The 16,643-nt window shown below is 43.9% G+C and overlaps 1 protein-coding gene across 1 annotated transcript in view; it reads left to right on the top strand.

The window, feature by feature from the left end:
• pip5k1ca (phosphatidylinositol-4-phosphate 5-kinase, type I, gamma a) overlaps positions 1–2,848 on the top strand; it is a 93,006-nt gene extending 90,158 nt beyond the window's left edge. The window contains exon 17 of the mRNA XM_060941360.1: positions 190–2,848. Coding sequence (XP_060797343.1) covers positions 190–195 — 6 coding nt within the window. The 3' untranslated portion in view covers positions 196–2,848. The remainder of the gene's footprint in view (positions 1–189) is intronic.
• The last annotated feature ends 13,795 nt before the right edge of the window (positions 2,849–16,643 follow it).

Raw genomic sequence — 16,643 nt, 5'->3', positions numbered from 1 at the left:
GAGGGTTCAGGTTCAGTTGTCTTAGTGTTTATACCTCCTGTGCATGTTTGTACTGGTTTATACAATCATATTTCTGTTCTCATCTATACTGAATGTGTATTTGATCAGTTGAAAGCACAAATACTTTTACTGGCGCAGCATCATGATATGTACAGTTCAGCAACAGCTGCTCTCGTGTCTCGTTCACAGCAGTGAGTGTGACTACTCCGGAGATTGTTCAAGCTTGACGTGGCTTCCAGCTCAACTGACCAAACTTCCTCCCACCTTTTTAAGTGACTGGTGTCTTCGATCCTCGTCTTATCCAGATCCAAAATCACATGCGGGCTGCAGTGTGAAGCGTTGTGCTGAAACTACACTAGCGTCATTCTCCTGTCGTTCTCCCGTCATTCTGTCTACTAACAGCGCCACGTCAACCAGTAATAACTGCGTGCTTTGAGATAACATTCCTGTAATTCATACAATGTTTTTTATTTTGTTTTTTACTTTTCTATGTGTGTGATTCTCTGAGTGTGATACTGTGAACATGCTTTTCATATGTATAGAGAAAATGTTTGGTGTGTAATGAGAGTTTGGAGGGAGCTTGCACTCGCTTGATTGAAACTATACTTAAAGAATCTATATTCTGTATCATTTATATTCGACAGTTAATTTCACTTAGATATACAAGTAGCAACTTGTAATGTTATATTGTCAGCTATATCGGGGTGGACAAATGTTAAATTTATTGGCCAACCCACCAGGCCCGTGTTCTTACCCAATCCAATGCTTTGGTTGCCCGGAAACCTAATTAACCAGGCTAAAAAGTGCTATCTAAGGCTATGTCCACATTAATACATTTTTAGTATTTGGTGTCACTTTTGCTCTGTTTACACCTTTATTTATTTGGTCACATGCACACTTCAAGCACAGTGAAATTCATCCTCTGCATTTAACCCATCTGAAGCAGTGAACACGCGCGCGCACACACTCAGAGCAGTGGGCAGCCACACCAGAGCGCCTGGGGAGCAGTCAGGGGTCAGGTACCTTGCTCAAGGGCACCTCAGCCCAAGGCCGCCCCACGTCAGCCTAACTAACTAACCTACACCTGGCATCTATACTACTCTGGAGTTTCTGAGCACCTAAAACTGTGACTTTTGGAAACTCCAAGATTGTGTTTGCGTCTGGACAAGCAGAAACAGAGACTTTTGGAAAACGATAACGCACACACCCACGTTTGCATTCTGACTGGGTTTTGTCACAGCGTATCCTTCCCTGATTCTTCACACTCCTATCAGGTGACCCTTCTGCTTCCACTTTATACCGGCACGCACATGTCCAGTGTATATGAATGGTCATGCAAAATGCATTTTCAGACATGTTAGTATGTATGGAGATTATTTCTGATACAAGCTAAAGCGCTCATCTGGACGGAGATCTTTTTCTTTTTAAAACACTGTTTTAAGGCTAAAACGTATTAATGTGGATGTAGCCTAACATAATGTAGTAACATATGGCCATAAAAGAATCAAATGAGTAAATGAATTCCCAAGAAGGGGACACCTGCATGATAATGTGCTTATCCTTTCCTTATAACATTTCTAACGAAGCACGTTGTGTTTCCAAACGTGGCAAAAAAAAAAAAAAAGTCACCAAGTTATTGGTGAATTTCAGTTATAAGCTGTGGTGTTTCCTTCTCACATCACAATTAAGAATATGATTTAAACCTGGCTAGCATCTTTATTTCCTTTCACCATATTTAACCGAGAGGTGACTGTGTGTTGTGCTAACAGGAGAGTTGTATGACAGCAATGCACTTTATTTTGCTCAGTTGCACCGATGTGTTTCTGATTCTTTACAAAAAAACTGTCATGTGTGCACACTAATTAGTTTACCTCGTAAAAATCTTCCTACCAACGCCTTGGCTGATGTGTACTGCAGATGGTGGAATTTGGAAGCATCGCACCTCCATGAAGCACATTAGGTTTAAACAGAAACACCAAATGAAAATGTTTGTTTTGGCGTAGTTAACAGGAAGTTAAAATTAGTTCCTTAATCTGGATGATGAACCTACTTGTCCATCTGGCAACAATGAATAAGTGGCTCTCCTGGGCACCAAGTTTACTCTTTTGTGCACCTCTGCATAGACACTGTTAACTTCAAATCATACAGTTTCATGCATAACGTTGGGCAAACATCATTCAGGACAACAATATCGTGACCCAAGGGATGAACAGACCATTGCTTTAATCCCTTCAGTTCAGTGCTTGAGTTAACATGCCTTTATAACTCCGCAATGCAAATAATCATCACATATGATAGGAACATAAAAAACAAACTTCAGTACGTGCCAACAAAACAGCAAAGAGCAATGAGACAAATTTGTTCTCAAAAGCAATATCCCCGTGTCCTTTATTTCCTCAACCTCTATTTACCACATCTGTAATACATAGGCAGTTGGTCATGACAAGAATGTTGACATTTCCTTATACAGAGAAAAGAACAGAAGTCTAGAGGCAGATGAATAATTCTGTTAAAAAAAACAACATTCAGATTACACACAACTGTCTAAGGTGAACTAACAACTCTGATCATTACTCTGTAATGTTAAATGTCTTCTAAATGATACAGAGGCGAGACCAAAAGCTTTTTGAATGTCAATTTATCCAGTTTTACAGCAGTAGAGCAGTACAGCTTAAATAAAAGCAATTCCAGTTACTTACACTTTCTTTAGGGTTTTGTGAAGCAGCAACATAAATCCTTGTGAAAAAGTAGTCCTGGCTTTCTTTCACAAGAATAAATTATACTGATTTAGAGCTTAATTTAAAGATACATTTGACTAAAAAAATTCAAGAAAGTCCTTTATACAGTGGTGGGCAAAAGTTTACATACCCCAACAGAATGTTTCGTTTCTTGCCTATTTCTAAGAGAAATTGAATGATAATATAAAAAAACCTTTATTTCACTTGTGGTTAATGGTTGGCTGAAGCTATTTATTGCATTCATTACTGTGTTTACTCTTTGAAAACCATGAAAACAACAAAAACTACCTAAATGACCCTGATCAAAAGTTTACATACCCCTGTGAATTGGCCTGAAAACCTGTACACAATTTGACATAAACAGGACTGAATGGCAATTAAAGGACTCTACCTTCACCTGTAATCTGTTTTCTTCTAATTAGTGGGTGAAAATAAAAGTCAGTAAATTGCTGGACTTTTGAGAGAACCTTTTATCCCTCATCCAGTGCTGCGTGTCATCTTTGAGATTGAGCCATGGGAAAATCAAAGGAATTGTCAAAGGACCTGCGTGAAAAGATAGTTGAACTTTATAAATCAGGGAAGGGATATAAGAAAATATCAAAGCAATTAAAAATGTCAGTCAGTACTGTTCAAACAATAATCAAGAAGTGGAAAGTCAGGGGCTCTGTAGACACCAAAGCCCGTTCAGGTAGACCAAGAAAAATTTCACCCACCACTGCTAGAAGAATTGTGCGTGATGTAAAGAAGAAGCCCCAAATAACATCCGGTGAACTTCAAGATTCTCTGAAACAAGTTGATGTGGATGTTTCAAAGAGTACAATTAGGAGACTCTTGAGAAGAAATGGGCTGCATGGGAGAGTTGCCAGAAGAAAGCCCCTTCTACGCAAATGCCACAAAGAAGCCCGTCTACGATATGCCAGACTGCACAGAGACACACCCCAAACCTTCTGGCAAAAAGTTGTGTGGCATGATGAGACCAAAATTGAACTTTTTGGGCACAACACTAAACGCTACATCTGGCGAGGAATCAACAAGGCCTATGATGAAAAGTACACCATTCCCACAGTGAAACATGGTGGTGGATCTCTGATGTTTTGGGGATGTGTGAACTACAAAGGCACTGGAAATTTGGTAAGAGTTGATGGCAGGATGAATGCAGTCACTTATCAAAAAATACTGGAGGAAAATCTACACGCCTCAGCCCAGAAGCTGCGCATAGGACGAGCTTGGACATTCCAGCACGACTATGATCCAAAACACAAGGCCAAATCAACTTGTCAGTGGCTACAACAGCATAAAGTGAAGGTCTTAGAGTGGCCATCTCAGTCTCCTGACCTCAACATTATTAAGCCACTCTGGGGAGACCTCAAACGTGCAGTCCATGCAAGACAGCCCCAGACTTTACAGGAACTTGGCTTTTTGCCAAGAAGAATGGGCAGCTTTACCACCTGAAAAGATAAAGAGACTCATTGACAACTATCACAAAAAACTTCAAGCTGTTATTGATGTTAAAGGGGGAAATACACAGTATTAAGAACTGGGGTATGTAAACTTTTTTGATCAGGGTCATTTGTGTAGTTTTTTTGTTGTCATAATGGTTTAAAAAGAGTTAACATTTTCTTGACATTTTCTTGACAATAAATGGCTTCAGCCAACCATTAACCACAAGTGAAATAAAGGTTTTTGTGTATTATCATTCAATTTCTCTTAGAAATAGCCAAGAAACAAAACATTCTGTTGGGGTATGTAAACTTTTGCCCATCACTGTAACATTTATGGATGTTCCAACAGCTTCAATTATAATGACTTTCAGGTAAACATATTTTCAGTTCTGTCCTTAGTACAAGGAACTGTGGCCAATTTTGTCCACGACAGAAGTGGTAAATGGAGAATAGTTTGAAAAATGAAAAACAGCCAGAGTATTTTGTGCAAGCTATTGTAAACACATGGATTATTTGTTGACTGAGGTATTAGGGATGATTTGATCTGTTTTTGATGCATTCTGTGTGATTTCAGCTCCTGCAGATTTCCTTATGCCTCTAAAAGGTCATCGAAGAAACTTCAGTTGAGTTTATAAAGTACTGTTACAGATTCTAACATGGTGACCAAATAGGAAGTCAAAAAGGTTGTGTTAATTAAACCCAGTGTTGGAACAAGTTGATATTTGTCCACACACAATATATAGAATTACAGCAGATTTTGTTTGGGCTATTTGAGGTTAAAGACACTATAAATTCTTGCTGTTTCCTGACGAAGACTGTACTTAAATTTTTTATGAATCAAGCCTTTTGCCCGATAAAGGCCCATCTTTAAAACCTATAGACATGCTTTCCTCTTAGGACTATTCAATCACAGCACTTTATTTCGTCATATCACAATTATTTGAGCAGGATGCAAGTTTTCCACTGGTGTTCTGATGTACACTGCAGGAAAGGTTTAAAGAATTTGCTCAAATGTATATTTATTTGTATGTATAAAGTAATTTAAGTGTGTATGTGTTTGAAAGTGTGAGTGTGAGGACATGTAATTTTAATAAATATTTGATGGGTGTTAAAATGCTGATCATGATCACAATGCTGTTGTGTGATATAATGGACCTACAGCAGCAATACAGTGTGTTTGTACTTTTTGGCTGCCTTATTTATTTATTTTTAACATTCTGACACCATAGTTAGTGACTCACTAATGAAGAAGAAGAAGCCTTTATTTGTCGCACGTGTAGTCACCTCTGCATTTAACCCATCTGAAGCAGGGAACACACACATGCGCACACACACATACCCAGAGCAGTGGGCAGCTATGCTACAGTGCCCAGGGAGCAGTTGGGGGTTAGGTGCCTTGTTCAAGGGCCCTTCAGCCCAACCTCATGCCATGGCTGCCCCATGTTAACCTAACCACATGTCTTTGAACTGTGGTTATAAATTATATGTACATAGTATTATAAATACAAATAATGGAGAAATAACTGACTATATTTTAGTCTGTGAATTTGGAGTGTTTTTTTTTTTTTTACATTTCTTCCCTAAAGCTGCACATAAAAAATGAATCAAGTGAAGCAGATCCTTCCCAAGATGAAGAGCGTGCAGCCGTATTTGCATTTCAGACGTCACTTTGTGCCGTACTTGTGAACTTGACTGAATATGCAAATGTATCTATCGCATCATCTTATGAAAGTTAAGGGGTGTGTGTGTGTGTGTGTGTGGTTAAAGATGTGTGGCCCTGATCAATTAGACTAAGCAATGTTGTAGAGACCAAGCATGTTGTCAAATGTTGAAAATTGTAAATATAAATTAAAATGAAAAATGAAGTGTTGTATCCTTTTTTATTTATACATGAAGCTTAAAGGGATGGTTCAGTGAAAAACCTAGATTTTCAGAATTTTCCATTTAAAATAAGTGTAATCAATCAACCAAAAACTGTTTCGTGTGTGAAACTTTGCAGTAGAGCTATGGGGTTACTGTAGTTAACAAGTAATGGAAATCTATCTCACTCAACATTATTTCTGTAAATGCACTCCGCAAACATCTTCCAGTTATTAAATAATGTTAATGATGTAAGATTATGATGTGATGAAAAATTGGAGGGAAACTGTGCAAATTACTTTTTTTTGCTGAACTTTTTCTTTAATAGATGAGAAGTTTGAGTGTGAAGAGAGAGTTTGTGTACATGTGCAAGTGCATTTATTTGACCTCTAGAAATAAATATACTTGACATCTGCTTATCTGTTATTGTGTGTCAGTATGTCATTGACATATATGGTTTTGAAATGTTAATCTATGTACAAACTCCATAAAATGTAAACTGAAAGATTAGACTTACATATTAGAGCTTTGCTAAATTTATATTTCATTAGATACATACAGTGGTGCTTGAAAGTTTGTGAACCCTTTAGAATTTTCTATATTTCTGCATAAATATGACCTAAAACATCATCAGATTTTCACACAAGTCCTAGTAGATAAAGAGAACCCAGTTAAACAAATGAGATAAAAATATTATACTTGCTCATTTATTTATTGAGGAAAATGATCCAATATTACATATCTGTGAGTTGCAAAAGTATGTGAACCTCTAGGATTAGCAGTTAATTTGAAGGTGAAATTAGAGTCAGGTGTTTTCAATCAATGGGATGACAATCAGGTGTGAGTGGGCACCCTGTTTTATTTAAAGAACAGGGATCTATCAAAGTCTGATCTTCACAACACATGTTTGTGGAAGTGTATCATGGCACGAACAAAGGAGATTTCTGAGGACCTCAGAAAAAGCGTTGTTGATGCTCATCAGGCTGGAAAAGGTTACAAAACCATCTCTAAAGAGTTTGGACTCCACCAATCCACAGTCAGACAGATTGTGTACAAATGGAGGAAATTCAAGGCCATTGTTACCCTCCCCAGGAGTGGTCGACCAACAAAGATCACTCCAAGAGCAAGGCGTGTAATAGTCGGCGAGGTCACAAAGGACCCCAGGGTAACTTCTAAGCAACTGAAGGCCTCTCTCACATTGGCTAATGTTAATGTTCATGAGTCCACCATCAGGAGAACACTGAACAACAATGGTGTGCATGGCAGGGTTGCAAGGAGAAAGCCACTGCTCTCCAAAAAGAGCATTGCTGCTCGTCTGCAGTTTGCTAAAGATCACGTGGACAAGCCAGAAGGCTATTGGAAAAATGCTTTGTGGACAGATGAGACCAAAATAGAACTTTTTCATTTAAATGAGAAGCGCTATGTTTGGAGATGTTAGGACTTGGACTGTTTTGGCCTCTAGAGGCCGCTGTTATTTCCTTTTCATGTCGTGTTTATTTTGGCCTCTAGAGGCCGCCACTGTTCCTGTGTTTTGTGTTTGTGTTAATTGCCTAATTATCTTCACCTGTGTCCTTAATTAGTTTGTCTATTTATACCCCTGAGTTCAGTCCTCTTGTCACGGAGTCTTTGTGCTGTTATGTTTATCTCCAGTTTCCTTTGTACTGTGTTTTTTGATCTTCTTAGCTTTTGTATTTTTGCACTTTGCTTTTCTTTTGGATTATACTCTTTGGTTTTTTTTTTTTTTTTTTGTCTTTTGTTTTGCCCTGTATATAGTGTATATAGTTTAAATAAACCTTTTGATTCTTTTTCTACTTCCGCCTCACGCCTCTGCATTTGAGTCATCCCCCTGGTGGCCTAGTGGGGGTTTGCTGGATTATCACACCAACGAACCAGGTTCGAATCCCAGCAAAACCCTAACAGAAAGACTCCGTCATGACCGACTCAGCAGAGGCTGCTTCAACTGTCTACCCGGCCAACCTTCAGGGAATTATGGCAGCTTTGACACGCTTCGGAGCAACCATGGACGCTCATGGACGTACGCTCACCAGCCAACGTGAGGCCCTCGCTCGCCACGAGGAACTGCTTCAGCAAATTGGGAAAACCCTGGCACAGCTGACATCTCTGCCTGCATCTCCTGCTCCTGATCCAGTTCCTGCTCCTGATCCAGCTCCCACTCCTGCTCCAGTGCCTCCTGCAATGCTGCCTTCTTCACCTCGCGAACCCAGCCTTCCTGCACCACAGAGGTATGACGGCAAGCACAGTGAGTGCCGAGAGTTCCTCACCCAGTGTCAACTCACCTTTGAGCTTCAGCCTACCACCTACACTACGGATCGCCGCAAGATTGCCTTTGTGATCACCTTATTAGCTGGTAAGGCGCGAGCCTGGGCTACTGCTATCTGGCAAAGACAGGGACCTGAGTGCTTTGATTTCCAGCTGTTTTCTGAAGAGATGCTTCGGGTCTTCGATCAGGCAGACATCAGTACCGACGCAGCCCGAAAGCTCATGTCCATCCGGCAAGGAGGAAGCGTCGCAGATTACGCCATCTCGTTCCGAACACTCGCAGCAGTAAGTGGATGGAACGAGACTGCCCTGGTGTCAGCCTTCCACCATGGTCTGTCTGACCCCATCAAGGACGGTCTGGCCTCTATTGGATGCCCAAGTGACCTCGAAACCCTCATCTCACATGCTATTCGTCTGGACAACAGGATGAGAGAACGCCACCAAGCCTTGAGCCCCTCCAGCCTCCCTACCTCTACCTGGAGACCGTCTACCTCCTTCAGTGACTGTCCAGAACCCATGCAAGTGGGTCGTACTCGCCTCTCCGCATCTGAGAGGGAGCGCAGAAGGAGGGACAAGTGCTGCATCTACTGTGGCAAGCCTGGTCACTTCCGAGCATCATGTCCCGAACTCTTGGGAAAAGGACCGCCCCGTCCAGCCGAGGGAGGGTTGTGACGGGGCCTACCCTCTCTCCCGGACTCCCTGGCCAAGGAATCTACATCCCGGTCTCCATCTCCTGGGGTGAGTCTGTCCACTCTTGTCAAGCTTTGATAGACTCAGGGGCGGCTGGGAACTTTATGGATATTCACTTCGCCCAAAGCATCAATATACCTACTGCACCTCTTGAAGTCCCTCTGTCTGTGTCTGCCCTCGATGGCCAAGCGTTAGGTGATGGAAGAGTCACTCAAGTTACTTCTCCAGTCTTCCTCCAGTCTCAAGGTCACAAGGAAGAAATATCCCTGCACCTGATTCCTTCACCTGAGTTCCCAGTTATTCTAGGCCTTCCTTGGCTTACTCGCCACAACCCTCGCATAGACTGGGTAACAAGCCAGGTTGTGGAATGGGGCCCTGCATGCCATGCCTCTTGTCTGCTCTCTAGCTCTCCTGTGTCTCCTGCCGAGCCCCCTGATCTCACCGAGTTATCTCAAGTTCCCACAGAGTACTGGGATCTCAAGGAGGTATTCAGCAAGAGCAGGGCCGCCGTTCTTCCTCCGCACCGGGCCTACGACTGTGCCATCGACTTGCTCCCTGGGACTACCCCTCCTCGTGGCAGACTGTTTTCCCTCTCTCAGCCAGAACGCAAGGCCATGGAGGAATACCTCAAAGATGCCCTGGTCTCTGGGTTTATTCGACCCTCCACTTCACCTGCTGGAGCCGGCTTCTTCTTTGTCGGCAAGAAGGATGGGGGGCTCCGACCATGTATTGATTACAGGGGCCTGAATAAGATCACTGTGCGCAACCGATATCCCCTTCCGCTGATGTCCACAGCTTTCGACCTGCTCCAAGGCGCCACCGTCTTCACCAAGTTGGACCTACGGAACGCATACCACCTCATCCGTATCCGACAGGGAGACGAGTGGAAGACTGCCTTTAACACCCCGTCTGGGCACTACGAATACCAGGTGATGCCCTTCGGACTCACCAACGCACCAGCTGTTTTTCAGGCCCTAATCAACGACGTCTTAAGGGACATGATTAACCTATACGTTTTTGTCTACCTCGACGACATCCTTATCTTTTCCAAGACCGTGCAGGAGCACCGCCACCATGTCCGCCAGGTTCTCCAGAGGCTGCTACAGAACAATCTGTTCGCCAAGGCCCAGAAATGCGAATTTCATGTTCCCGAGGTCTCCTTTCTGGGATTTATTGTACGGACAGGCCAACTCCAAATGGACCCTGCCAAGACCCTGGCCGTCCGGGATTGGCCTACTCCCAAGTCCGTTAAGGAGGTTCAGCGGTTCTTAGGATTCGCTAACTTCTACCGCAAGTTCATCAGGAACTTCAGTTCTGTGGCAGCACCCATGTCTGACCTCACCAAAGGGACAGGTGGATCTTATGGCTGGTCTCCTCAGGCAGAAAAGGCGTTCAAAGACCTCAAGGACCGCTTCTGCACGGCACCCATTCTGGTTCTCCCGGACACCTCCCAACCATTCATCGTGGAGGTGGACGCCTCGGACAGTGGTGTCGGCGCGGTGCTCTCTCAACGTTCGGAAGGAAAGCTGCACCCCTGCGCTTACTTCTCCCACCGCCTGAGTCCTGCTGAGTCCCGGTACGATGTGGGGGATCGAGAACTGCTAGCGGTCAAACTGGCCCTAGAGGAGTGGAGGCACTGGCTGGAGGGAGCACAACATCCATTCCTGGTTTGGACTGACCACAAGAACCTGGAGTACCTCCAGCAAGCCAAGAGACTGAACCCTCGACAGGCTAGGTGGGCCCTGTTTTTCAGTCGGTTTGACTTCACCCTCTCATACCGCCCCGGCTCCAAGAACACCAAACCTGACGCACTGTCCAGACTGTTCTCTGCCACTAACAGGGAGAATGAAGTCGGGCCTATTATCCCTGTGTCCCGGATTGTGGCCCCTGTCCGCTGGGGTATTGAGGAGGCTGTCCGACGAGCCCAACGCCAGGACCCCGGTCCTGGGACGGGGCCACCAGGCCTCTTGTACGTCCCACATCAAGCCCGGGCCAAGGTTCTCCAGTGGGGTCACTCTTCCCCTCTCACCGCCCACCCGGGAGCTCGGAGGACCCTGGACTTCCTGAAAAGACGCTTCTGGTGGCCTAACATGGAGAAGGAAGTAAGGTCATTTGTCCTGTCCTGTGAGGTTTGCACCAGAACCAAGAACCCACGACAGCGTCCCCAGGGTCTCCTGCATCCTCTGACCATTCCCCGGCGTCCCTGGTCCCACGTGGCAGTCGACTTTATCACGGGTCTCCCTAAGTCACAAGGTAACACGGTCATTTTGGTCTTAGTTGACAGATTCTCCAAGGCCTGCCGCTTCATACCACTGTGCAAACTCCCCTCTGCTCTTGAAACTGCGAAACTTTTGTTTAATCATGTCTTCCGAGTCTTTGGTCTTCCACAGGACATCGTCTCAGACCGAGGGCCCCAGTTCTCCTCCCGAGTGTGGCACGGGTTCTGCAAGGTCATCGGAGCCACTGCCAGCCTCTCCTCTGGGTTTCACCCACAGTCCAATGGTCAGACGGAGAGGCTCAACCAGGACCTGGAAACCACCCTGCGAGGCCTGGCTATGGATAACCCGACATCGTGGAGCACCTGGCTGCCATGGGCGGAGTACGCCCACAACACCCTGCAGTCATCGGCCACCAAGCTGTCACCATTCCAGTGCCAATTCGGGTTCCAGCCACCTCTGTTCCCGGACCAGGAGGAGGACGCGGGGGTGCCCTCGGTCAACCAATATGTGAGACGGTGTCGCAAGACCTGGAGCAAGGTCAGGAAGACCCTCATACAGACCTCCAGAACCAACCAGACTCAGGCCAACCGCCATAGAAGACCTGCACACGCTTTCCGCCCTGGGCAGCGTGTTTGGCTGTCCACTAAGGACCTTCCACTGCGGGTGGAGAACCGCAAGCTTGCTCCTCGCTACATTGGCCCCTTCAAGGTGGTGCGCAGGGTGAACCCTGTCTCCTACCGGCTCCAGTTGCCCCGGACTCTGAGGATCAACCCCACTTTCCATGTTTCCCTGTTACGGCCCGTACTGACATCTACGTATGCCCCTGCCCCTAGGAACCCCCCACCCCCCCGCATCTTCCAGGGGCAGACTGTGTTCACTGTGAATCGCCTGCTTGACTCCCGCCGGGTCCGTGGCGGCTTGCAATATCTGGTGGACTGGGAGGGCTATGGTCCTGAGGAGCGCTGCTGGGTTCCTGCTCGGGATGTCCTAGATAAAGAACTGTGTCGGGACTTCCATTCGGCCCATCCGGATCGCCCTGGGAACGTCAGGAGACGCTCCTAGAGGAGGGGGTCCTGTTAGGACTTGGACTGTTTTGGCCTCTAGAGGCCGCTGTTATTTCCTTTTCATGTCGTGTTTATTTTGGCCTCTAGAGGCCGCCACTGTTCCTGTGTTTTGTGTTTGTGTTAATTGCCTAATTATCTTCACCTGTGTCCTTAATTAGTTTGTCTATTTATACCCCTGAGTTCAGTCCTCTTGTCACGGAGTCTTTGTGCTGTTATGTTTATCTCCAGTTTCCTTTGTACTGTGTTTTTTGATCTTCTTAGCTTTTGTATTTTTGCACTTTGCTTTTCTTTTGGATTATACTCTTTGGTTTTTTTTTTTTTTTTTGTCTTTTGTTTTGCCCTGTATATAGTGTATATAGTTTAAATAAACCTTTTGATTCTTTTTCTACTTCCGCCTCACGCCTCTGCATTTGAGTCATCCCCCTGGTGGCCTAGTGGGGGTTTGCTGGATTATCACACCAACGAACCAGGTTCGAATCCCAGCAAAACCCTAACAGGAGAAAGGAAAACATTGCATTTCAGCATAAGAACCTTGTCCCATCTGTGAAACATGGTGGTAGTAGTATCATGGTTTGGGCTTGTTTTGCTGCATCTGGGCCAGGACGGCTTGCCATCATTGATGGAACAATGAATTCTGAATTATACCAGCGAATTCTAAAGGAAAATGCCAGGTCATCTGTCCATGAACTGAATCTCAAGAGAAGGTGGGTCATGCAGCAAGACAACGACCCTAAGCACACAAGTCGTTCTACCAAAGAATGTTTAAAGAAGAATAAAGTTAATGTTTTGGAATGGCCAAATCAAAGTCCTGACCTTAATCCAATCGAAATGTTGTGGAAGGACCTGAAGCGAGCAGTTCATGTGAGGAAACCCACCAACATCCCAGAGTTGAAGCTGTTCTGTACGGAGGAATGGGCTAAAATTCCTCCAAGCTGGTGTGCAGGACTGATCAACAGTTACTGGAAACATTTAGTTGCAGTTATTTCTGCACAAGGGGGTCACACCAGATACTGAAAGCAAGGGTTCACATACTTTTGCCACTCACAAATATGTAATATTAGACAATTTTCCTCAATAAATAAATGGCTAAGTATAATATTTTTGTCTCATTTGTTTAACTGGGTTCTCTTTATCTACTTTTAGGACTTGAGTGAAAATCTGATGATGTTTTAGGCCATATTTATGCAGAAATATAGAAAATTCTAAAGGGTTCACAAACTTTCAAGCACCACTGTAGATGGCACAGAAATCCATGGCATCAGGCAGTTGCTTCTCCTGTTAAAAATCTATAAGTTAATTGTTTACAACACAGTTACCTTGTTCATCCAATCCAATCAGCCAATCATGTCACACAGAATGGTGTGGAGAGGAAAAAAAAAAACCCTTCAACTGTCCAGTTTGGGTATGTTCACTGTAGCCTCAGATTCTTTTTGCTGATTGGATGATACACACAGTATACACTCACCATCCACTTTATTAGGAACACCTGCACAATCATGTAGCAGCAGTATAATGCATAAAATCACGCAGATACAGGTCAAGAGCTTCAGTTAATATTTACATCAAACACCAGAATGAAGAAAAGGTGTGATCTCTGTGACTTTAACCCTGGTATGGTTATTGGTGCTAGACGGACTGTTTTGAGTATTTCAGAAACTGGTCATCTGTGAATTTCACACAAAACAATCTTTAAAGTTTTCAGAGGATGGTGCCAAAAAACAAAGAACATCCTGTGAGCAGAGGGACTGCAGACTGAAATGCCTTGTTGATGCAAGAGATCGGAGGAGAATGACCAGACTGGTTTGAGCTGGCAGGAAGTCTATAGTAACTCAAATAATCACTCTTTACAACTGTGGTAAACAGAAAGGCATTTCAGAACACACATCAAACCTTGTGGTAGATGGGCTACAGCAGCAGAAAACCACATCAGATTCCAGTCCTGTCAGCTAAGAAAAAGAATCTGAGGCTGTCATTGGCACTCACTGAAACTGGACCATTGAAGACTGGAAAAAGATCAGGTGATTTTAGGGCCTGTCCAAATCCACTTTTATTAGCTTAATGACAGGAAAAATGGTTGCAGTGTCAAACTCATGGTTCAGAAGGGTTGTACTTAGTCTCTTAAATAATCATGGGTGTGTTTTGGACATAATATGCAATAAAGCAATCAGAGTGTCATCTCTCGTTCCCTTTAAAAACCAGGTATGCTTGCACTTTGGCACATTGCTATTTTAATGGTGGATTTGCCAGGTCATGGGAAAGAACGCTTCTCTGCAGAGGAAACAGATCTGTTTGTGCAAAGTGAAAGTGCAACAGCGCACAAATATGCAGCATTATTATTGTGTGCCTCAAGATTTGTTTGTTTGTTTTTATCCTGCTGTTGCCATAAATGGTCTGATCACATGCTTTCACTTCATGCATGAGGAGATCATCTACACCAGGGGTTCTCAACCTTTTCTACTGTAAGGCCCACCTATTCGTACTTGTAACGAGTCGTGGCCCATTAAAAAAGAGCCTCAATTATTTTGTCTCATCTATTCCATTAGAATCTAATAATCTATTGTAAAGTGTATTAATGGGATGCAACATTACTCCCTGTTACAGATGAGAGCCCAGGAATTAAATAAGTGTAATAAAAACAGACTGTTTTTTAATTGTAGGTATTGTATTTAAAACTGTATGGATGTGCCAGAAGCCAACATAAAACCATGCATGCAAGGGCATTCTCAGACAAAATGGATTAATGATCCAAAAGTGGAGTCTGGTTCATTAACATAAGAACTTATTGCCATGTTTGTGTACAGCAAACAAAGAAGTTATTAAAACCAAGAAGTACACTCAAAAGAAGTGGAAGTACCCTTTAAAGATCTGGGTATTACAGGTAGTCGTCGACTTACGACCTATGCGACTTACGATCGATCGACTTGACGACCGATCGACTCTACAACTGTTTGGTTATGACTGGCAAGTGTTTCCCAGCTGAGCTAGCTGAGCGTACGACAGTTTCCGCCCCAGCTCCCGACAGTGCCTCTTGCCGCGTGCAACAGTTTCCGCCCCAGCTCCAGGCACATGTGCAGTCTCTCTCGCGCTCCCTCGCGCACTCCGTCATACAGTTTCCGCCCCAGCTCCTGGTTTATGAAACGAGCAAATCCTCCCGCCAGCCCGAGCGCTGCAACAGCTGATGATGACATAGTCGACCAACAGCCAAGCACCAGTGATGCCAGCGGTCACTAAATTTTGTATTTTGCTATGTTTTACATTTGTATTTTGGTATGTTTCAAGCTAAAATGTTTTCTATTTTTCACACCTGTATTTCATATTTTTTGTTTTGCACATATTAAACGAATTGTACTGTACGCAGTGTAGTATGTGGTGTTTGACTTAAACCAAATAATGAGCCAAGGTACTGAAATAAGAAAATGTTGATAAAATAAGACTTTAAGATGATTACAATATCCTTACACATCACAATATACTTACGTTCATTTAACATAGGCCGACTTACGACCAGATCGGTTTACGACCGGTCAGTCGTAACCAAACTCAGTCGTAAGTCGACGACTACCTGCATATATATATATATATATATATATATATATATATATGGATATATATGGGCACTATAATCACTCAGGACCTCAAGTGGGAGACGAATACCTGCTCTCTCACCAAGAAAGCACAGCAGAGGATGTACTTCCTGTGGCAGTTGGAGAAGTTCGATCTGCTAAAAACAATAATGGTGCACTTTTACACTGCCATCATCGAGTCCATCCTCACCTCCTCCATCACCATTTGGTATGCTGCTGCCACTGCCAGGGACAAAGGCAGACTGCAGCACATCATTCGCTCTGTTGAGAGGACAATTGGCTGCAACCTTCCATCTTTTCAGGACCTGTACGATTCCAGGACCTTGAGGAGAGTAGAAAGGATTGTGGCCGACCCCTCTCACCCCAGACACGAACTTTTTGAATCACTCCCCTCTGGTAGGAGGTTGCAATCCATCCATCCAAACCTCTCACCATAAGACCAGCTTTTCCCCCACTGCAGCTGGCCTCATCAATAAGGTCAGAGACCCCCACAAACTCTAACCTCACACTTTCAGTCTGTAACATTAAAGCATTTTGAACTGCAATTTTGTACATTTCATGGTCATGTCATGCATCTTCATCGTGTGAACTTTTATTGCACATTCCAGCTTACGCTGTACAGCTTGGCTATTTATTTAACCCACTGTACATATTCTCTTCTTCTCACACTTTCATGTCATGGCTCTTCTTCATCATCATGTGACCTATTTTTGCACATTCTGGGGGCATACTGTATAGCTTGGACCTCAAAACAACCCATGCACAT

The sequence above is a fragment of the Neoarius graeffei genome, chromosome 15 (assembly GCF_027579695.1).
Source record: "Neoarius graeffei isolate fNeoGra1 chromosome 15, fNeoGra1.pri, whole genome shotgun sequence".
Classification (NCBI taxonomy): Eukaryota; Metazoa; Chordata; class Actinopteri; order Siluriformes; family Ariidae; genus Neoarius; species Neoarius graeffei.
Note: the sequence above shows the minus strand (reverse complement) of the source record. Positions and strands in the feature narration are given on the sequence as shown.